Source organism: Gorilla gorilla, chromosome 9, assembly GCF_029281585.2.
Source record: "Gorilla gorilla gorilla isolate KB3781 chromosome 9, NHGRI_mGorGor1-v2.1_pri, whole genome shotgun sequence".
Taxonomy (NCBI): domain Eukaryota; kingdom Metazoa; phylum Chordata; class Mammalia; order Primates; family Hominidae; genus Gorilla; species Gorilla gorilla.
In genome coordinates this window covers 15,117,287-15,135,829 of record NC_073233.2, presented here as the reverse complement: position 1 = coordinate 15,135,829, position 18,543 = coordinate 15,117,287, and the positions used below count along the sequence as shown (strand labels likewise).

General features: G+C 44.5%; 1 protein-coding gene across 11 annotated transcripts in view; it reads left to right on the top strand.

The window, feature by feature from the left end:
• The window catches only part of DENND2B (DENN domain containing 2B), a 222,032-nt gene that overhangs the window by 157,304 nt on the left and 46,185 nt on the right, over positions 1-18,543 (top strand). For 9 of the 11 annotated variants that reach the window (XM_063710958.1, XM_063710955.1, XM_063710959.1 and 6 more), the window contains one exon: positions 7,152-7,256. The exons of the other annotated variants lie outside the window; for them this stretch is intronic. In XM_063710958.1, coding sequence (XP_063567028.1) covers positions 7,177-7,256 — 80 coding nt within the window. In that variant the 5' untranslated portion in view covers positions 7,152-7,176. The remainder of the gene's footprint in view (positions 1-7,151; positions 7,257-18,543) is intronic. 11 annotated transcript variants of the gene reach the window in all.

The window sequence follows — 18,543 nt, the reverse complement described above, 5'->3', positions numbered from 1 at the left end:
CTAGAGAACATGCTGTGGGACACAAGTTTTTGCACTTAAGGGCATATAAGCTTGGTTTAAAGCACTTACTAAAATGCAGATTCCTAGGCCACATCCCCACAGATTCCTGTTCAGTAGGTGGGGCCTGGGACTCTGCATTTTAAAGCACCCCATCAATGTTAAAGAAAATAAGTGGACAATGGAGTGAGACAGAGCTGGGTCTACATTTCTGCTCTGTTCCTTCACTAGGTGAGTGATCTTGGTCCAGTCATTTAATTTCTCTGAATTTAAATTTCCTAAACAGAAAAAAGGAGACTGTATTATCACTACCTTGTAGAATGGTGAGAACTAAATTAGAAGACAGTTGGAGGCAGTACAGGGTCCTGGCCCAGAGCTGGTGCAGGCCACCTGGGCATAAATCCCTGCCCCTTTCTAGCCGTGTGACTTGGAGCAAGCTAATTAACTGCTCTCTATCTTGGTTTCCTTGGTAAAGTGTAACTAACCCTGTGAAATATTAATAGTACCCACCTCACAGGTTGTTAAAGGGTTAAATGACTTAATACACATGAAGTGCTTGTAACTTTAGCTGTTATAATTACATGTTTAAAAGTCTAGCAGCATGTCTCATAATAAATGCTCCTTTGCTTTTCCTTAGGTCCCCTTACTGTGGGTAACAGATTAAAGCTTAGTCCAAATGTCACCTTCTGATGACGCCTTCCTGGAGTCCACTTTTTACTTTCTTGTCTCCCTTCACAGTTAGCTTCTCCAGGGCAGGGACTGTGTCTTCCATGTTAATATCCTAGCACCTTGCACAGTGCCTCACATAGGGTCAGTGAATGGAATGATAGTACTAGGGAGTCTGAAAGATGACTCAGACTTGGGAATGGAGAGGTTGTCTTCCAAATACCTAGGGAAGTGTGATCTGGAAGAACAAACATTTTTTAAGCTTCTGTTGCCAGACAGGGCAATCATGGGAGGTAGGTCATATTGCTATTATGTCTGTTATAGTGACAAAGTGAGTCTTTGACACTCACTGGAGCAAGGTCACATAACTAGCAGTTGTCAGAGGCAGGGCTGGACTCAAGGCAGGTGTTTTTCCACTGCCCCTCGGGGCCTGCGACTGTGCCTCTTTGTCTGGGTGCAGTTTGTAGAAAAGTTCCAGAGGTACCTTATTCTATTCCTTTCTCTGGATTGTTACTCTTCAGATAGTTGTCTATAATTTGTCAGAGCTGTGTTTTTGAGGAACTTTGGATGGATGGTATATGCTAATTGAACAATTTCCTTTTCTAAACATGCAGTTTCTGCCTAGACTTTGCCATTGAGGGCCTGGGAACTAGCAAAGAAGCCTCTCATCATGCTTGAGTCTCTGCTCCATTCCCATGGGCATTTCCTCTGCTTTAGCAGCGTCTTCTCTCCCTGCAGTCTGACTAGCCAGGATATCAGGCTAAAAGCATAGATGAGGGCCTGGGGCTGCTTGTAGGAGGTGGGGAGAAATAGTGTAGCCGGGGAAGCCAGAATGCTGAGAGTCCTCAAGCCTGAGCTTCAGGTGTAAAGGGTTAACCTGGCCTTCAGCTCCTCAAGTCCCAAATTATTCTCTGATCCTGATAGACCTGGCCCAGAGAGAGCAGTTGGTGGGGAGGCTGGTGAGTAGGCATCTGTGTTTCTAACCTAGTGCGCCTTGTGAGGTTCTCAGCAGTGCCAGCTCAAGATGCCTGAATTCCCAGGCCACTTCTGAGAATGGCAGCTGCACTCTTGGAGAAATGTGACTAAGGGTCCCTGTCATGGGCCTGGAAGCAATTTTGTTCCGCTTCTTTCTTGGTTACATCTTCACAGGATTTTTCTTCTTAGCCACCCAGATGTCAGAGTCAACTACATTTCTCTTTCTTAGTAAGTTGGCTCTGTGTTCTCATATACAACTGCATGATAGCATTTCAGAGCAGTGAGTCTACCCTCCTAAAAGCAGAAATTCAGGGAAAGAAAGAATATGTTTTTCATCATGTTTTTTTAACATGTTTCTGTTTCTGGTCATGCCACAAATCTTTTGCCTTTTCTCCAAGGGCCTGCCCTGGAACTGATAGAGCAGGTCAAATGTTGTTTTCATGGATGGTGATGGTTATTGTGACCATTGCTACAGTTGAAAACTGATGCTTAGCAAGTTGATTCCTATAGCACTGTGCTTCCTGAGGACCCTGAAAACTGGCCTGAGAAGATGTCCAGAGGTTGCCTTTTCTCTCCCTTCTCTGTTGTACATATAGCAATATGATATGCCAAGCACTTTACTTGGCACTGGGCTGATACAGGTAGAGAGTATCTCACTAGAGCCAGTGTGCATAGATGCCCTGGGGGCAAGATTGACTTTATCATCATCATCATCACTAATGTTATGCTATTAATATAGACTTAAATTTATAGGGCCAAGCACGGTGGCTCATGCCTGTAATCCCAGCACTTTGGGAGGCTGAGGCGGGAGGATCACTTGAGACCAGCGGTTCGAGACCAGCCTGGGCAACATAAAGAAACCCCATCTCTACCAAAAAGAAAAAAGTTAGCTGGACCAACTCCATTTTATGAAGGGTAAAAGTGAGGCTGAGAGTTGGTTTCCTTTTTCCAGAAGCATCTGCCGTATTCACCTTGGAGGGATGTTTCATTGCTGTCACCATCAGCTAATCATCCCCTGCCTACTGGCTGCTTCCTCTCTTTCCAGTTACCATACCACTCCCTATCACCATCACTAAAACCATAACCCTGAGAGCTTATGCGAAGTTAAAATTAGAGCTAGTACATTTTCATCTTGAGATTAGGAAGGAAGTATAAATGGTGTCAAGAATTAGGACTTGACTTATTTTTATCATCAAAACCAATCACTTATTTGCACCAAGGTAATAAGTAAGATGGTCTCCAGGATTAAGGTCATCAGTGGCCGTAAATAAATATGTTTAACTTTCACATCCAGATATACTTCATTTTGGCCAATGTGATGGAGGATACCAATCAGAGGGAGAGAACTACTGTTTGTAAACTGTTCAGCTTCCGTGATGGTGATGTTCACCTAGGCTGTGGTGCACCTTGACATTGGAAATGTGCTTGATGTGTCGTTTGTGTTGTCGCTCACACCCACTGTCCAAGGCACTTAAAAAGATTTATTTAGCTCTTAAGTTTTAACGTCTATATTGAGATGTAATTAACATGCTGTAAAATTCATTGATATAATGTAATGGTTTTTAATATATTCACAAGAGTTGTACAACCATTACCACTATCTAATTCTAGAACATTTTTGTCACCCCAAAAAGAAACCCCGTACTCCTATCAGCCATGTCCCATTCTGCCACCCTCAACCATTGCTAGGCAGCTCCTAGTTTACTTTCTGTCTCTGTAGGTTTGCCTGTTCTGGACATTTCACAAAAGTGGAATCAAGGTTTATTCATGTTGTAGAATGTATCAGTACTTTACTCCTTTTTATGTCTGAATAATATTCCATTGTGTTGATATATACCATATTTTGTTTATCATCAGTTGATGGACATTTGGGTTAGTTCCACTTTTTGGCTACTATGAGTAATTCTGTTATGAACATTTATGTACAAGTGATTGTGTGGACATATATTTTCATTTCTTCTGAACAGATACCTAGGAGTGGGTCATCCTGGTTTATATGGTAACTCTGAGTATAACTTTTTGAGGAACTACCAAATTGTTTTCCAGAGTGGCTGTGCCATTTTACATTTCTACCAGCAAGGAATGAAAGTTCCAATTTCTCTACAGTCTCACTAGCATTTGTTTTTATCTGTCTTTTTTTGTTATAGAAATCCTAGTGGATGTGAAGTAATATCTCATGTGGTTTTGATTTGTATTTCCCTAATGACTAATGATATTGAGCATTGTTTCGTATGCTTATTGGCCAAGTTTATACCTTTGGAGAATTTCTGTTCCAAATCCTTTGTCTAATTTTTAATTGGGTTACTTTTTTATTATTGAGTTGAAAGAATTCTTTATATATTCTGGATACAAGTTTCTTAGCAGATACATGATTTGCAAAAAATTTCTCCCATTATTTAGGCTGTCTTTTCACTTTCTTGATGGTATTGCTTACAGCGCAAAAGTTCTTTACTTTGACATAGTACAATTCATGTCCTGTGTGTGTGTGTGTGTGTGTGTGTGTGTGTTCTTTTGGTGTTATATCTAAGAAACCATTGCCTAATCCAATGTCATAAAGATTTACTTCTGGGTTTTCTTCCAGCGTTGCTTTTGTAATTGTAGCTCTTACATTTAGGGCTATACTACATTTTTTATTTCAAGATTGTTTTGGCTGTCCTGTATCCCTTGCATTTCCATAAAATTTTAGGATCAGCTTGTCAGTTTCTGAAAAGAAGCTAGCTGGGATTTTGATGGGTATTCTGTTGAGTCTGTAAATCAATTTAGGGAGAATTGCCATCTTAACAATATTAAATTTTCTGATCCATGAATATGGTATGTCTTTTCATTTTTTATGTCTTTCAATGATGTTTTATAATTTACAGTATACATGTCTTGCATTCCTTTTATTTCTAAGTGATTTATTATTTTTGCTGCTATTGTTAATAGAATTGTTTACTTAATTTCATTTTCAGATTGTTCATTGTTAGTATATAGAAATAAAATTGATTTTTTTTTTTCTTTTTGGAGTCTTGCTCTGTTACCCAGGCTGGAGTGCAGTGGTGCAATCTTGGCTTGCTGCAACCTCTGCCTCCCAGGTTCAAGTTACTTTCATGCCTCAGCCTCCTGAGTAACTGGGATTATAGGCATGCACCACCACACTTGGCTAATTTCTGTATCTTTAGTAGAGATGGGGTTTTGCCATGTTGGCCAGGCTGGTCTTGAACTCCTGGGCTCAAGGGATCTGCCTGCCTTGGCTTCCCAAAGTGCTGGAATTACAAGTGTGAGCCACCATGCCTGGCCCAAAATTGATCTTTAATATTGATTTTGTATCCTGCACACTTACTTGAACTCACTCAGCAGTTTAATAGGTTTTTTAGTGGAATCCTTAGGATTTTCTACATACAAAATCATGCCATTTGCAAATGGAGATAATTTTACTTCCTTCTTTCCAACCCAAATGTACCCTTAAATTTTAATCTTCATATTCCTTTTATTACTTGGCATAAAATAGTGTTCCTGAAAGGATAGTGCATTTACCATTGTGATATATCAGCTAAGAATATATGGTACATGAACAGACATTTTTTACTTTTAAATATTTAAATACCTTAATGTATATTACTTTTATTTTAATGGGTATTAGAAAAAATGATGAGCACTTCTAGCTCTCAATTTCATGATGTGTACTCAAATGTTACTTTATTGTAATGGTTTTCCCTGAACATCTTATTTAAAATAAGATACCCTCTTCACCACTGTCTTTCCCTCTACCTTGCTTAAGTTTTTTTCTCTATTTTTTTTTTTTTTTTTTGAGACAGAATCTTGCCCTGTCACCCAGGCTGGAGTGCAGTGGTGCAATCTTGGCTCACTGCAACCTCCTCCTCCCAGGTTCAAGCAATTCTCCTGCCTCAGCCTCCCAAGTAGCTGAGATTACAGCTGCCTGCCACCACACCTGGCTGATTTTTGTATTTTTAGTAGAGAAGGGGTTTCACCATGTTGCCCAGGCTGGTCTGAGCTCCTGACCTCAAGTGAACTGCCTGCCTTGGCCTCCCAAAGTGCTGTGATTACAGGCGTGAGCCACCACGCCTGGCTCAACCTCGCTTAATTTTTTTTCATTCCACTTACCATCACCTTACATATTATACACGAAGGTACACTTCTTATCACACACGTGATAATTCATGTGTGCTCATTGTTTGTTTTTCCCCACTGGGATGTAAGCTGCATGAGGTCAGAGACTTTGTATTACTCTTCGCTGGATCACATTTGCCTTGGACATGGGTGCTCAGTAAATATTTGTTGAATGAATAGTTTATTGTTTAGAATGAGGTGACTTTTTTCTTTTTAAGAAAAGGAAGTCAGTTTCAAGTATATTCAAGAAAAATATTGAATAAATAGTATGTCAGGAGATATGCAAATATGGCAAAAACCATGGACTGTATAGAATGATAGAAGTTTAAGGAAACTCTAACTTAAGGAATGAGGAGAGATGGATGGAGATGGAGTTTCTTGGGCTTCTTTGTTTATTTTGTTTTCTGTGAAATTGTGTCCGGAATTGGCGGTTTTTGGTCTCACTGACTTCAAGAATGAAGCCGTGGATCCTCGCGGTGAGTGTTACAGTTCTTAAAGGCGGCATGTCTGTAGTTTGTTCCTTCTGATGTTCGGATGTGTTCGGAGTTTTTTCCTTCTGGTAGGTTCGTGGTCTCGCTGGCTCAGGAGTGAAGCTGCAGACCTTCGCGGTGAGTGTTACAGCTCATAAAGGCAGTGTGGACCCAAAGAGTGAGCAGCAGCAAGATTTATTGCAGGGCGAAAGAACAAAGCTTCCACAGTGTGGAAGGGGACCCAAGTGGGTTGCCACTGCTGGCTTGGGCAGCCTGCTTTTATTCCCTTATCTGGCCCCACCCACATCGTGCTGATTGGTCCATTTTATGGAGAGTCGATTGGTCTGTTTTACAGAGAGCTGATTGGTCCTTTTTGACAGGGTGCTGATTGGTGCGTTTACAAACCCTGAGCTAGACAGAAAAGTTCTCCACCTCCCCACTAGATTAGCTAGATACAGCCTGTGGACTGATGTATTTACAAACCGAGCTAGACACAGAGTGCTGATTGGTGCATTTACAAACCTTGAGCTAGATGCAGAGTGCTGATTGGTGTATTTACAATCCCTTAGCTAGACATAAAGATTCTCCAAGTCCCCAGCAGATTAGCTAGATACAGAGTGCCGATTGGTGCATCCACAAACCCTGAGCTAGACACAGGGTGCTGATTGGTGTGTTCACAAACCTTGAGCTAGACACAGAGTGCTGATTGGTGCACTCACAATCAAATTAGCTCACACTCCTCCGTATTCCAGGCCAGGGGTTTCTTGGGGTCTCTTAAGCTGTAACACATGGAGTTAAACATTAAGTGGGAAAGCAGTTTCTACTACCTGCCACAGACACCCTCTTGGCACTTTTGGAGGTCATCTGGAAGATGTTCAAGGTGCTTTTGGCTGCCTATAGAAACTTGGCTTACCGGCATTGTCGTCTTTGCAGGGCTCTGGGTTTGCAGAGAGCCGAAATGACCATGACTGCCAACAAGAATTCCAGCATCACCCACGGAGCTGGAGGCACTAAGGCCCCTCGGGGGACTCTGAGCAGGTGGGTAAGGGAGCAGTTGTGGGAGGTGGCATCAAGGGACCTAGGTCCTGGGTGGGATCCCTCCAAAATGTAAATAGTCATCATCTTGACTGACAGTCATCCAGGTGACTGGTCTAGGCCAGCTCATGCTGACCATTAGGCAGAAGATATTTTCTAGTTCTATAAGTTTCCATGTGACATAGCAAACAGTAACCCTAAAACAAGCTTTGCTTTGTGTCTAGCATTCTAAGGATGGGGCCAGCAAGAAGCAGCTGATGTTCTTCTGGCTTGTAACCTTTTCCCATGGTGGGGAGAGCTTGGGGCCTGTGCCTGAGCTAAGCTGCACTGTAGTGAGGGAAGCTGACCACATTGGGCTAAGGGTAGAGAGGCAGTTACGCATATTAGCACAAACTCCAAGCAGCAGCCTAGGCTTTATAGGAGTTTAGAGAAACCGTGGATTTTGGAATCATGGATTTGGTTCAAATCCAGGTTCTAACCACTTACCAAATAGTGAGCTCTCAGAACGTTTCCCTGTGCCCTATAAAATCTTCATTATTTCATCTATAAAATAATAATAGTAGTTATCTTACAGAGTTTCTCTGAGGACTAAATGAGATAATATATGTCAGTGCTTAGCATTATGGCTGACATAAAGCTACTCAATAAATTTTAACCCCCTTTTGAGGATGAGATCAAAGCTTCCAGAACTCACAGATGCGCAGATAGATGCACAGTACTCTCACCAGGGCTTCTCTGGTCTTGGCCAAGGCTGGACACTGATATCTTAAAAGAACCTTTAGTCTTTTTTATTAAAGCTGTGTACCTTTCATAGCCCTTTCTGCTGAATGTCAGGTGGACAAATTTGGCTTTTGGGGCCTCTGCCTCTAAGACGGATAGCTATGAGAAGGATGCTTAGCTTTGGTTTGGACAGGGCTAGTTCATTCCTGGATATCTGGCTGTGCAGTGCTAGGCTGAGTCCAATAGGGTCTGGTCAGAGTTGGTGGTAAACATTTGGTTCATTCAGAACTGGAGTCCAGATATAGTTGGTAGAATAGTGCACAGGATGTAGCCCCTGGGGAGTGACTGTCATGAAGGAGGCAGGGGCTCCCCACACCATACATACAGGACTTTGTCCCAATAGAAACAGTCTGGATGGACTATGCCAAACAGGGTTTGATGGACTCTGACTTGTTAAGTACGTAAGATCCTGGGACTTAGCCAAGCAAACTGACTATCCACTTGCAGCAGCAAGACTGATAGGAACACCCCTTGCCCAGGCAATCCCTCTCATTTAGACTGGGCTTGGTGGCATACCAGCTTCCCTGTACTGAGTGAGGCTGGGAATGGCAAGGAACAGCTTCTTGGGCAAAGCAGGTGGAGAAACTGACCTCCTCCAGAACATGTTGGTGTCCAAGGTAGAAACAAGTCAAGGTCTCAGAGTCTTTATCTCCCATTGCCTGCTCCTGGGAACCACGTTGTTGGGCTCTTGTCAGCCTAGTGGCATTCTTACCATGATTGAGCTGGCAGATGGGGCTGAAAACTAGGGTTCCAGTTTTTTAGAATATCACACTACTGTAGGAGTGAAACAAATATATGTGATTTTGTCATTTTATTTGTAATTTTAAAGAAATTGTATATTTAGGACCTGAAATGGAGATTACCATTCCCAGCAACCCTCAACTCCTTTAAATATTCTTTTTTTTTCCTTCTAATTTCCACCATACAGGAATGGGGTAGAGGGGTGGGAGGGGCAGTATTTACATCAAGTTTCAAAGCAGACTCGAGACTGCTGACAGGTGCTGCAGTTTCTATTTGGAGTAAATGCCTACTTCTAAGTGTTTTCAGAAATTGCTCTTCCTTTAGCTTCTCAGCATGCTTGCCATCATAACCTGCTAGATGGTGTTTGTAAATATCTGAGCCTCAGATGTGCCTAAAAAAAAGCACCTTTCCTGCCTCCCTTCTAAGTCTTCTCTTCCTTCCTACCACATTTCCGCTTCTCTCCTTCCTTCCCTCCCTCCTTTCTTTCCTGGGAGCCTGGCTTTTGGTGTGAAGTTGCAGGCCTCTGTGGCTAGCGACACCCTTCTCTCAGAGACTACCCCTGGGGTGTAGGTATTATTTAGACATTGTGATCTGGTGGTTTCTTTGGCTGCCTTCACCCCTGGCCACATGTGGGTGTGTTCTTTGGGCTAAGGCAGTAAATCACTGGTTCATTTAGGAAGGCATTGTCGGTGAACTCAGAGGGTTCTCCTGGGTGCCAGGCTCTGTGCTGGGCACTGGAGGGCAAAGAGGGATGATCCATTCTCTTCAAGGTATTTACAACTTGGATTGATGATCTTGGCACCTGAGTTTCTTAGTTTGACCTTTCAATAGGTGTTTGGTAGTGACCTGGGGCCCTTTTATCATTGCCAGCACATGAATCCAAGGAGGAGACTCCTCCGTGTGACCAGAGCTTTAGTTGAGGAGGGGAAGGTGTTGGGGCGTTGGAAAGCTGGGCCTTTGACACTTTGGCTACGTCGGGGACTTCCACATCATCCACATGAAGGCAGAGGAACCCAGTGGTTCTAAGACGCATTTGTACCCAGCTTTGGGGGAAGAGGGAGGTCTGGTCAAGGAAAACTGGCGGGGGTGGGCAGATGGGACCCTGTGTAACTGTCAAGGTGTGTATTTGAAGGACTGTACCCTTAATTTGTGTAAGACTTCACCTGGTGCTACCACCAAGCCTGTCTGGGTTAAAGACCCTGGATTCCAGTCCCTAGGTTTTCACAGGTGTGTTGCTAATTTATTCCCTTCCTTTTCCTTTGCAGCTTAGTCTTGATTTGGCAGGAATGTGTAGGAGGAGGAAGTCTAAGCCTTTCATGTGACTGCCTCAGTTTTGTTCTTTGCTGTATCTTGGTCTCCCGGAGCAGGTTTCCTTGTCTTCGCTTTTGTTGATGAGGCCGAATGAGCATACTGTTCATCCTTACCTGCCAGATACACTCTCCCCACAGGCTGTTCCCACTTCAGCTCACAAGATATGGCTGCATCCCACTCTGGGGGTCTGGGGTGGGATTCTCAAACCTCTTCTGAATTCTAGAGGTCAGCCTTTGCTGTGTTGGTGTTGATGACCTGGGGTGGGACTGGAAGCAGGTTGGTAACTTGCAAAAAAGGAAGTATTATGTTTAGAGCTAATTCAGCTGTGTAGATAGGGTGACCTTTGCCACTTACTGCTCTCAGGAGATTTCACTTGTGCAGTAAGACCTGGCAGGCAGCAGGGGCTCTTCTCTGAAGACCTGCTGATTTCCTCCACAGCTTCTTCACTATGAAACTCCAGCACCTGGGTCATTGCAACTTGGAAATAACAGACTGTGTCAGCCTTGAGTTTGAGAACTTTTGCTTGTGGTGGGTGCTGAAAATCTGAGTGTGTGAGAATATATAATTCTTGAGGGCAAGGACTTTGATGTCTTTCTGTGTGCCTAGAGCCTGGAACAATGCCTGGCATGTAGAAGCCATTAGCTATTTGTTGATTAGTCAACTAGATAGATGGGAGAGCAGCCTCTTAGAGCATAGGCTGTTGTACTACTTGAGTCCTTATAGTACCTTCCTAATGGGTCATCTTAGCTTTGGACTCTGTTTTCATCTAGTCTGTAGTTTCTTAGAAAGGTAGAGCTGAAAGGGGGCTTTGTAGCTCATTCATTCCAACCCATTTGATTTACAGATTGGGAAACTGAGGCACAGAAAACAGGAGGTACTCCTTAAGGATACAAAACTAGTAGGAAGAGGTACTCAAGCCTGCCTCTCTTCATCCTTCCGTTATTTTATTATCCCAACACATTCCCTTCCTATGAGCACTCCTGGGATCTTCCTGCCCCCAAAGTACTGCTATCCATGATAAAGTCAAACTTAGCCTGGTTTGCAGGGCTTTTCATGATCTGGCCCTGGTCTTTCTTTCTGCCCTAATAGTTCACTGTTCTCTAATGCAAACCTTACATTTCTGCCAATCTGGATACAATTATTCACTTCTCTCCCAGTGTTTTTCTTGACCACCCAACTAAGACAAATCCCTCCCTCCTCTGCATTCACTCAGAATCTTTGGTTCAAAACGGCCAAATGGCACTTATCATATAGTATCTCATAAAGTGGATATTTGTGTGGGTCTTATTTCCCCTACTCAGCTGGAACTCTTTGGAGGCCCGATACATTCTCTGTTGGGATGTTAGAGTTGGAAGGGATCTTGAGATATATCTGGCTCAGTAACTTACATTACAAATGAGGAACCTGTAAGCCTACACAGCTAATTGGCAGTGGAGCCCTAATTTCAACTCATATTTGCAGGTTTTTATGCAGAGGGTGGCCTCAGTTTGTGATACAGTGAAATCCAGAGATGTCTTGAGGTTCCATGGCCAATGTAGGCACAGATTTGGACCCTGTGCCTTAGATCGGGGGAAGCTAAGAGCTTAAAGAGAAGAAAAATCTCCTGAGTAGCTGTGGGTAAAAGATAGTGCTGCAGGGCCTGTCCTGGCCATGGCAGGCCCCCCTTAGGAGGCCCTGTGGCCTCAGCCCCTGTTACTCGAGATGCTTCCTAGAATCCAACCATGATGCTGTCAGTACTGGTCTGGTTATTTATTGCTACATAACAAATGACCCCAAACTTAGTGGCTTAGAATAATATTTATTTTGCCCACCAATTGCAATTTGGGTAGGGCTCAGCAAGGAAAGCTTGTGTCTGTTCCTTGCAGCATCAGCTGGGGTAGCTTGAAAGTTATGGGTGACTCAATGGCTAGGGGCTGAAATCATCTGAAGGCTTACATGTGTGACAGTTGATGCTGGCGGTCAGCTGGGACTAAAGCTAGGGAACACCTGCACGTCACCTCCACACTTGGCAGCATGCCTTCATAGCATGATATCTGGGTTCCAAGAGTAAGAATCCCAAGAGAACAAGGCAAAAATGCATGGCATTTTAATGAGCTAGCCTCAAAAGTCAGATAGTTTATCTTCTATTGTGCTGTATTGATTAAGACAGTAACAAAGGGCTGCCCAAGTTCAAGAGAAAGGAAGATAATTTCCACCACCTGCTGAGAGGAATATCAACATCTCTTTATAAGAAGGTATGTGGAATGGGATAGGTTGTGGTTCCTGTCTTTGGAAAATACAGTCTGCCCTCTGATTGCAACAATTCACATCTTTCCCAGATGCAAAATACACTCACTCTCTCCCCTAAAATCTCAGGTCTCCTCTTATTCATGGCATCAGCTTGCAGTCTATTACAATGGAATCTTGTCACCAAAATCAGGTACAGATAGGGCCGGGTCCGGTGGCTCACGCCTCTAATGCCAGCACTTGGGGAGGCTGAGGCAGGCAGATCGCTTGAGCCCAGGAGTTTGAGACCAGCCTGGGCAACATGGAAAAAACCCATCTCTACAAAAAGTACAAAAATTAGCTGGATGTGATGGTGCACACCTGTAGTCCCAGCTACTCTGGAGATTGGGGTGGGAGGATCACTTGAGCCTGGGAATTCAAGACCAGCCTGGGCAACAACATAGTGAAACCCCCTCTCTACCAAAAATAAAAAAGTTGGCTGGGTGTGGTGGTGCATGCCTGTAGCCCCAGCTCCTCTAGAAGCTAAGGCAGGAGGATTCTTGAGTCTGGGAGATGGAGGTAGCAGTGAGCCAAGATTGTACTGCACTTCAGCTTGGGCGTAGACTGAGACCCTGTCTTAAAAAAAAAAAAAAAAAAATCAGGTCCGGATGTAGATGAGACTTTTGGGGCGCAGGTTCATTCCTTGTGTGCAGCTCCTTAAGTACTGTTTCTCTTGCTGTGAAGACCTGTAACTTAAAGAGAATGTATATCTGCTACCCAAAATGCACTGGTGGGACAGGCTTAGGGTAACCACTGAATAGGCTTCTTTTCAAAAAGGGGAAAATAAGAGGTACCCAGCAGTCACTGGTTTGATGTATTTCTTATATTCAGTGGGACAGCTGTTGCTAATTCTTTGACTAGGTGTTGACTCATTTACCTTGTCTCTAAGCTGCACCCTCTGGGCTTTTGGTTCTGCCCTCTGACTCATCTTTCCTTTTCCATAGAAGTAGCTAGCTCATTATTGCAGGTGAGTAGTTTCTCCATCTGCTTCATGCCCATAATATGTTAAGGGCCCAAAGTCTTTTCTTCATTTTATACTATCTCTTCTCTTTTTACTCCAAGCTGATACATTTCCTTTAAAAACTTCATGGGTTGGCTGGGTGCGGTGGCTGATGCCTGTAATCCCAGCACTTTGGGAGGCCGAGGCGGGTGGATCACCTGAGATTAGGAGTTTGAGACCAGCCTGACCAACATGGAGAAACCCCATCTCTACTAAAAATACAAAAATTAGCCGGGCATGGTGGTGCACACCTGTAATCCCAGCTACTTGGGAGCCTGAGGCAGGAGAATCCCTTGAACCCAGGAGGCGGAGGTTGTGGTGAGCCGAGATCACGCCATTGCACTCCAGCCTGGGCAACAAGAGCAAAACTCTGTCCCCCCCCCCAAAAAAAAAACTTCATGGGTTTCTTATGAATCATTTTATAATCCATTATAATAGCAAAGGGCACACATACAAATCACTTCAAGATAAGCCCCTTGGCCAGGTGCAGTAGCTCATACCTGTAATGCAAGCACTTTGGGAGGCTGAGGTGGGAGGATTGCTTGCACTTAGGAGTTCGATACCAGCCTGGGCGACATAGTGAGACCCCCATCTCTACAAAAAAAAAAAATAATCAGGCATGGTAGTGCATACCTGTAGTCCCAGCTCCTCTGGAGGCTGAGGTGGGAGGATCGCTTGAGCCTGGGAGGTCGAGGCTGCAGTGAGCCATGATGGAGCCACTACACTCCAGCCTGGGGGCCAGACTTTGTTTCAAAGAAAAAAAAAAAAAAGAACAGATAAGCCCCTCTCCACTTCGATTTGGATTTCTTGGGAGATTGCTATGGGACAAAGGTTTTTAAGATTCTTAGGAGCCTTACTGTCTTCAGAGAGGGTTTACAGGACCCACTCACAAGATTCTTAGGGGGCCTTTTGTCTGTCTGTCTGTTCTATGAGGCAACACTTCAAGTAATTTAAAAAAAAATTTGTTTTTTTTGAGACAGGGTCTCACTCTGTCACCCAGGCTGGAGTGCAGTGGTGTGATCTCGGCTCACTGCAGCCTCTGCCAACCAGGTTCAAGTGATTCTCCTGCCTCAGCCTCCCAAGTAGCTGGGATTACAGGCATGAGCCACTACATCTGGCTAATTTTTGCATTTTTAGTAGAGACGGGGTTTTGCCATGTTGACCAGGCTGGTCTCAAACTCCTGACCTCAGGTGATCCACCCGCCTCAGCCTCCCAAAGTGCTGGAATTACAGGCATGAGCCACCGTACCTGGCCAGTTTTTGGGGTCTTAACAAAGGCTTTTTCAGTCTCACTTTAGATTTTTTTTAAACAGATTTATTGAGGGACAATTAAAGTACAATAAATTATATTATTTAAAGTATACAGTTTGAGTTTTCACACACACACTCACACACACACACACATACTCAATAAAACCATCACCACAATCTGGAAGCCATTTCTTTTCTTTTCTTTTTTTGAGATGGAGTTTCGCTCTTGTTGCCCAGGCTGGAGCGCAATGGCGCGATCTCATCTCACTGCAACCTCCGCCTCCCAGGTTCAAGTGATTCTCCTGCCTCAGCCTCCCAAGTAGCTGGGATTACAGCCATGCACCACCATGCCTGGCTAATTTTGTATTTTTAGTACAGACAGGGTTTCTCCATTTTGGTCAGGCTGGTCTCAAACTCCTGACCTCAGGTGATCCGCCCATCTCAGCCTCCCAAAGTGCTGGGATTACAGGCGTGAGCCACCGTGCCCAGCCACCACAATCTGGAAGCCATTTCTTAGTTTGAGAATGTTTTCCTGCCTAGAGGGACTGGAAGTGAAAACCAGCAAGCCCTTTCTCATTTGTGATTCCTTTAAATTTTAACAACGAAACAGCTCCTTCTTAGTTTACCTCTTTTCTCTTTTTTACTGTAGGCAGCTAGAGCAAGTCAGATGGCACCTTCAGCACTTTGCCTGCAAATCTCCTTAGGTAGTTCATCAGATTTATTAGCTATATTTCCTATTATCTATGTTACCACAGCTGATAAGCTTTTCAACACTATAAGGGTTCCTTCTTCTCTAGCTTCTAATAGCATTTCCTTACTTTCCTTTACGCCCCTACTGACAGCCCAAAAGTCACTGTTTTAAGATTTTGTTTCAGTAGCACCTCTCTTGCAGGTGCCAAAATATATTCCAGACATCTACTGCCAACCACCCACCTCAAAAAAAAAAAATTTAATGGCATAAAACAACATGTTCTTATGCTCCCAGACTCCATGGATTAGGAATTCAGACAGAGCACTGCAGGGATGGCTTGTCCCTGCTCCATGATGTCTGCCTTGGCTAAAAAGACTTCAAGGCTAGCTGGGCACAGTGGCTCACGCTTGTAATCCCAGCACTTTGGGAGGCTGAGGCATAAGGATCACTTGAGCCCAGGAGTTCAAGACCAGGCTGGGCAACATAGCAAGACCCTGTCTCTACAAAAACTAGTAATAATAATAAAATTAGCCCAGTGTGCTGGAATGCACCTGTGCTCCCAGCTACTCATGAGGCTGAGGCGGGAGGCTCGCTTGAGCCCAAGAATTCGAGGCTTCAGTGAGCTGAGATCTTGCCACTGCACTGCAGCCTGGCAACAGAGTGAGACACTGTCTCTCAAGAAGAGAAAAGTAAAAGACTTCAAGGCTTGCGGGGGGGCTCAGTAGCTAGGGGCTGCTATTACCTGGAGATGTCTTAACCCCACGTCTGGGCGATTCCAGCTGTTGCTGGGACTTTACCTGGGACTGGCAGCCAGAACACCCACGTGTACCCTTTGCACATGGCCTGGGCTTGCTCCTAGCATGGTAGACAGGAATTAGGAGCTGCTGATTTTTTTAGGCCTGGGCCTGAAAAGTAGCACCACATCACTTGTATTGTATGCTATCAATCAAGCAGTAACAGAGCCCAGATTTAAGAGGAGGGATTATTTTGACTGGAGGCATGTCAAAGAATTTGGGGACCACGTTTTAAAACTACCACAAGTGCCATTGGCATGGTTTCCTGGAATCGGATTTGCCTCCCTCTTGGCTTTGTCTGGTGCCTGGCTCTGCTTTATACAGCAGCCCAGTCTTTACTGGACTAGGGCACTGGGGATGTTCCTGTCAGGGATCAGTAACCTCAGAGAGGGCTTCTGCAGTGTCAGTATTCTCTCTGTGTTCACTTTGCCACTGCTACTTAGAGAGTTCATCATTCCCTCCCAGAGAAGAGCTCAGCGGTCCACTTGGTGCTTCCTTAGAAACCAGCTTGGGGGCAGACAGGTGTGGCTTCCGTAGATTCTTAGATGTGCTTTCTGGAATTGAAAAGGCAACTCAGTTTATGCTGTGACTCTCACTACCTTTCACTTAACCCTGACAAGCTGTAGGGACCTGGAAAATCTCTATAGATGGTAGCCTAGATATAGCCCCAGTTGGGGGCTGAGGCTGCCCTGGACCCTGTTGAGGGCTCACAACTGTTTGAGATGCTTGCTTTGGGAGCAAGAAAGCCAAGTTGTGAGTATCACCCTGTCCTTTGGCTTTTTCTCAGGACTTTTCTGGAATGGGATGTCTATGTCTTGTTACTGGGCAAGTTTCTGCTCTAGGCTGGGGAACAAACTCTTGGACTTGCTGACTGGGGCACTCTTCCTCCTTTTTCTCCTCCACACTCAAGAGTATGGCTTTAGGGTAGTGCAGTGAGAATGCCATCCCCAGAATTGGGGCAGTCACTGAGTGGCAGGAGGATGGTGATGCCGCCAAGCCAACAGGGCCCTTAGTTGAGAAGCCTGAGAATGCTGAATGGCCGGCCACCTTCCAGGCAGTTTCATTTGAAGCAGGCTAGACATTGCTTAGTAGGGATGGAAGCATTTTGGACACTGAGCCCTGTATAACCTTCACCTGCAGACAGGCTCACTTCGTGGCACTCATAACACATCCTGGTACCTCTCAGGCTGTTTCCAGGACTACTAGGACTTTTCCCAACTAGCTCCAGCTTAGTCCCTTCTTGTTACTAACACTTGCAGTAGCCCCATAACCAGAAAAAGCAGAGCAACTCAGAGCATGCCAAGTTCACCAAGGACTATAGACAGCCTTCCCTCCAAAAAAGTTCCTCGGGGCACCTGACAATATGTGAGGCATTCCTTAGCACAAATACTTCTTGTGTTACCGAAGAGGGGCCTGTGTCACTAGCCCAGGGATTGGGGCGTGTTCCTGTGAGACAGTACCAGAGGGAATATTTATTATGCACTTTAACTCTCACTTTCTGTCTATGTGCATGCGCACACATACACATGATGCTTTTTCTTTTCTTCTTTTTTTTTTTTTTTTAAATTTTTGAGACAGGATCTCACTTTGTTGCCCAGGCTAGAGTGCCATGGTGTAACCATGGCTCACTGCAGCCTTGACCTCCTGGGCTCAAGGATCCTCCTGCCTCAGCCTCTTGAGTAGCTGGGACCACGGGGGCATGCCATCACACCCAGCTAATTTTTAAATTTTTTTTTTGTAGAGATGGAGTTTTACCATGTTGTCTAGGCTGGTCTCCAACTCCTGGGCTCAAGTGATCTTCCCACCTTGGCCTCTCAAATTGTTGGAATTAGAGGCATGAGCCACCGTGTCTGGCCCACAATACTTTTTCTTTAAATTTATTTCTCTTTCCATACCTTAGCTCATATTCTTTCCATCCTAACTATGTGTCTTACATATTTGTGTGTGTGTGTGCATTTATGGTGCTCTGTTTCTTTTAAATGTCCTTTGCATTCTCCCCTGCTTTCTTTTATCTGTTCATCTTACTTCATCTCTCCTTAAAATGTTGGTTTTGGCCAGTTGCGTGCTGCAGTGTTGGCATCCATGCCTGTGTTGAGCAGCAGAACTGGCTGCCCGCTGAAAAGGCCACGGCACAAGTGCCCAGTTCTACGGTGTCTGCCTCCCAGGGGCATACTCTGGGATTGTAGAATAACAGAGAGATGGTAAGAGCAGTCTTGGGTGTCTGATGGCTGCTTTGTATTTACTTTTAAAAATTATTTATTTTACCTTTATGGAATGATTTATAGTGTTCAAACACTGTTAGAGATTTGCGTCATCTTAGCCACACAGCTGGTGTGTGAGGACACTCCGAGTAAGTGTTGTCTGTGTTTAAAGAACCTGAGGCACAGAGAACTTAGAGGGCTTGCCCATGAGCACACCCAGAAAGTGATGGGACCAGGACCCAGCCAGTGTAGCTTT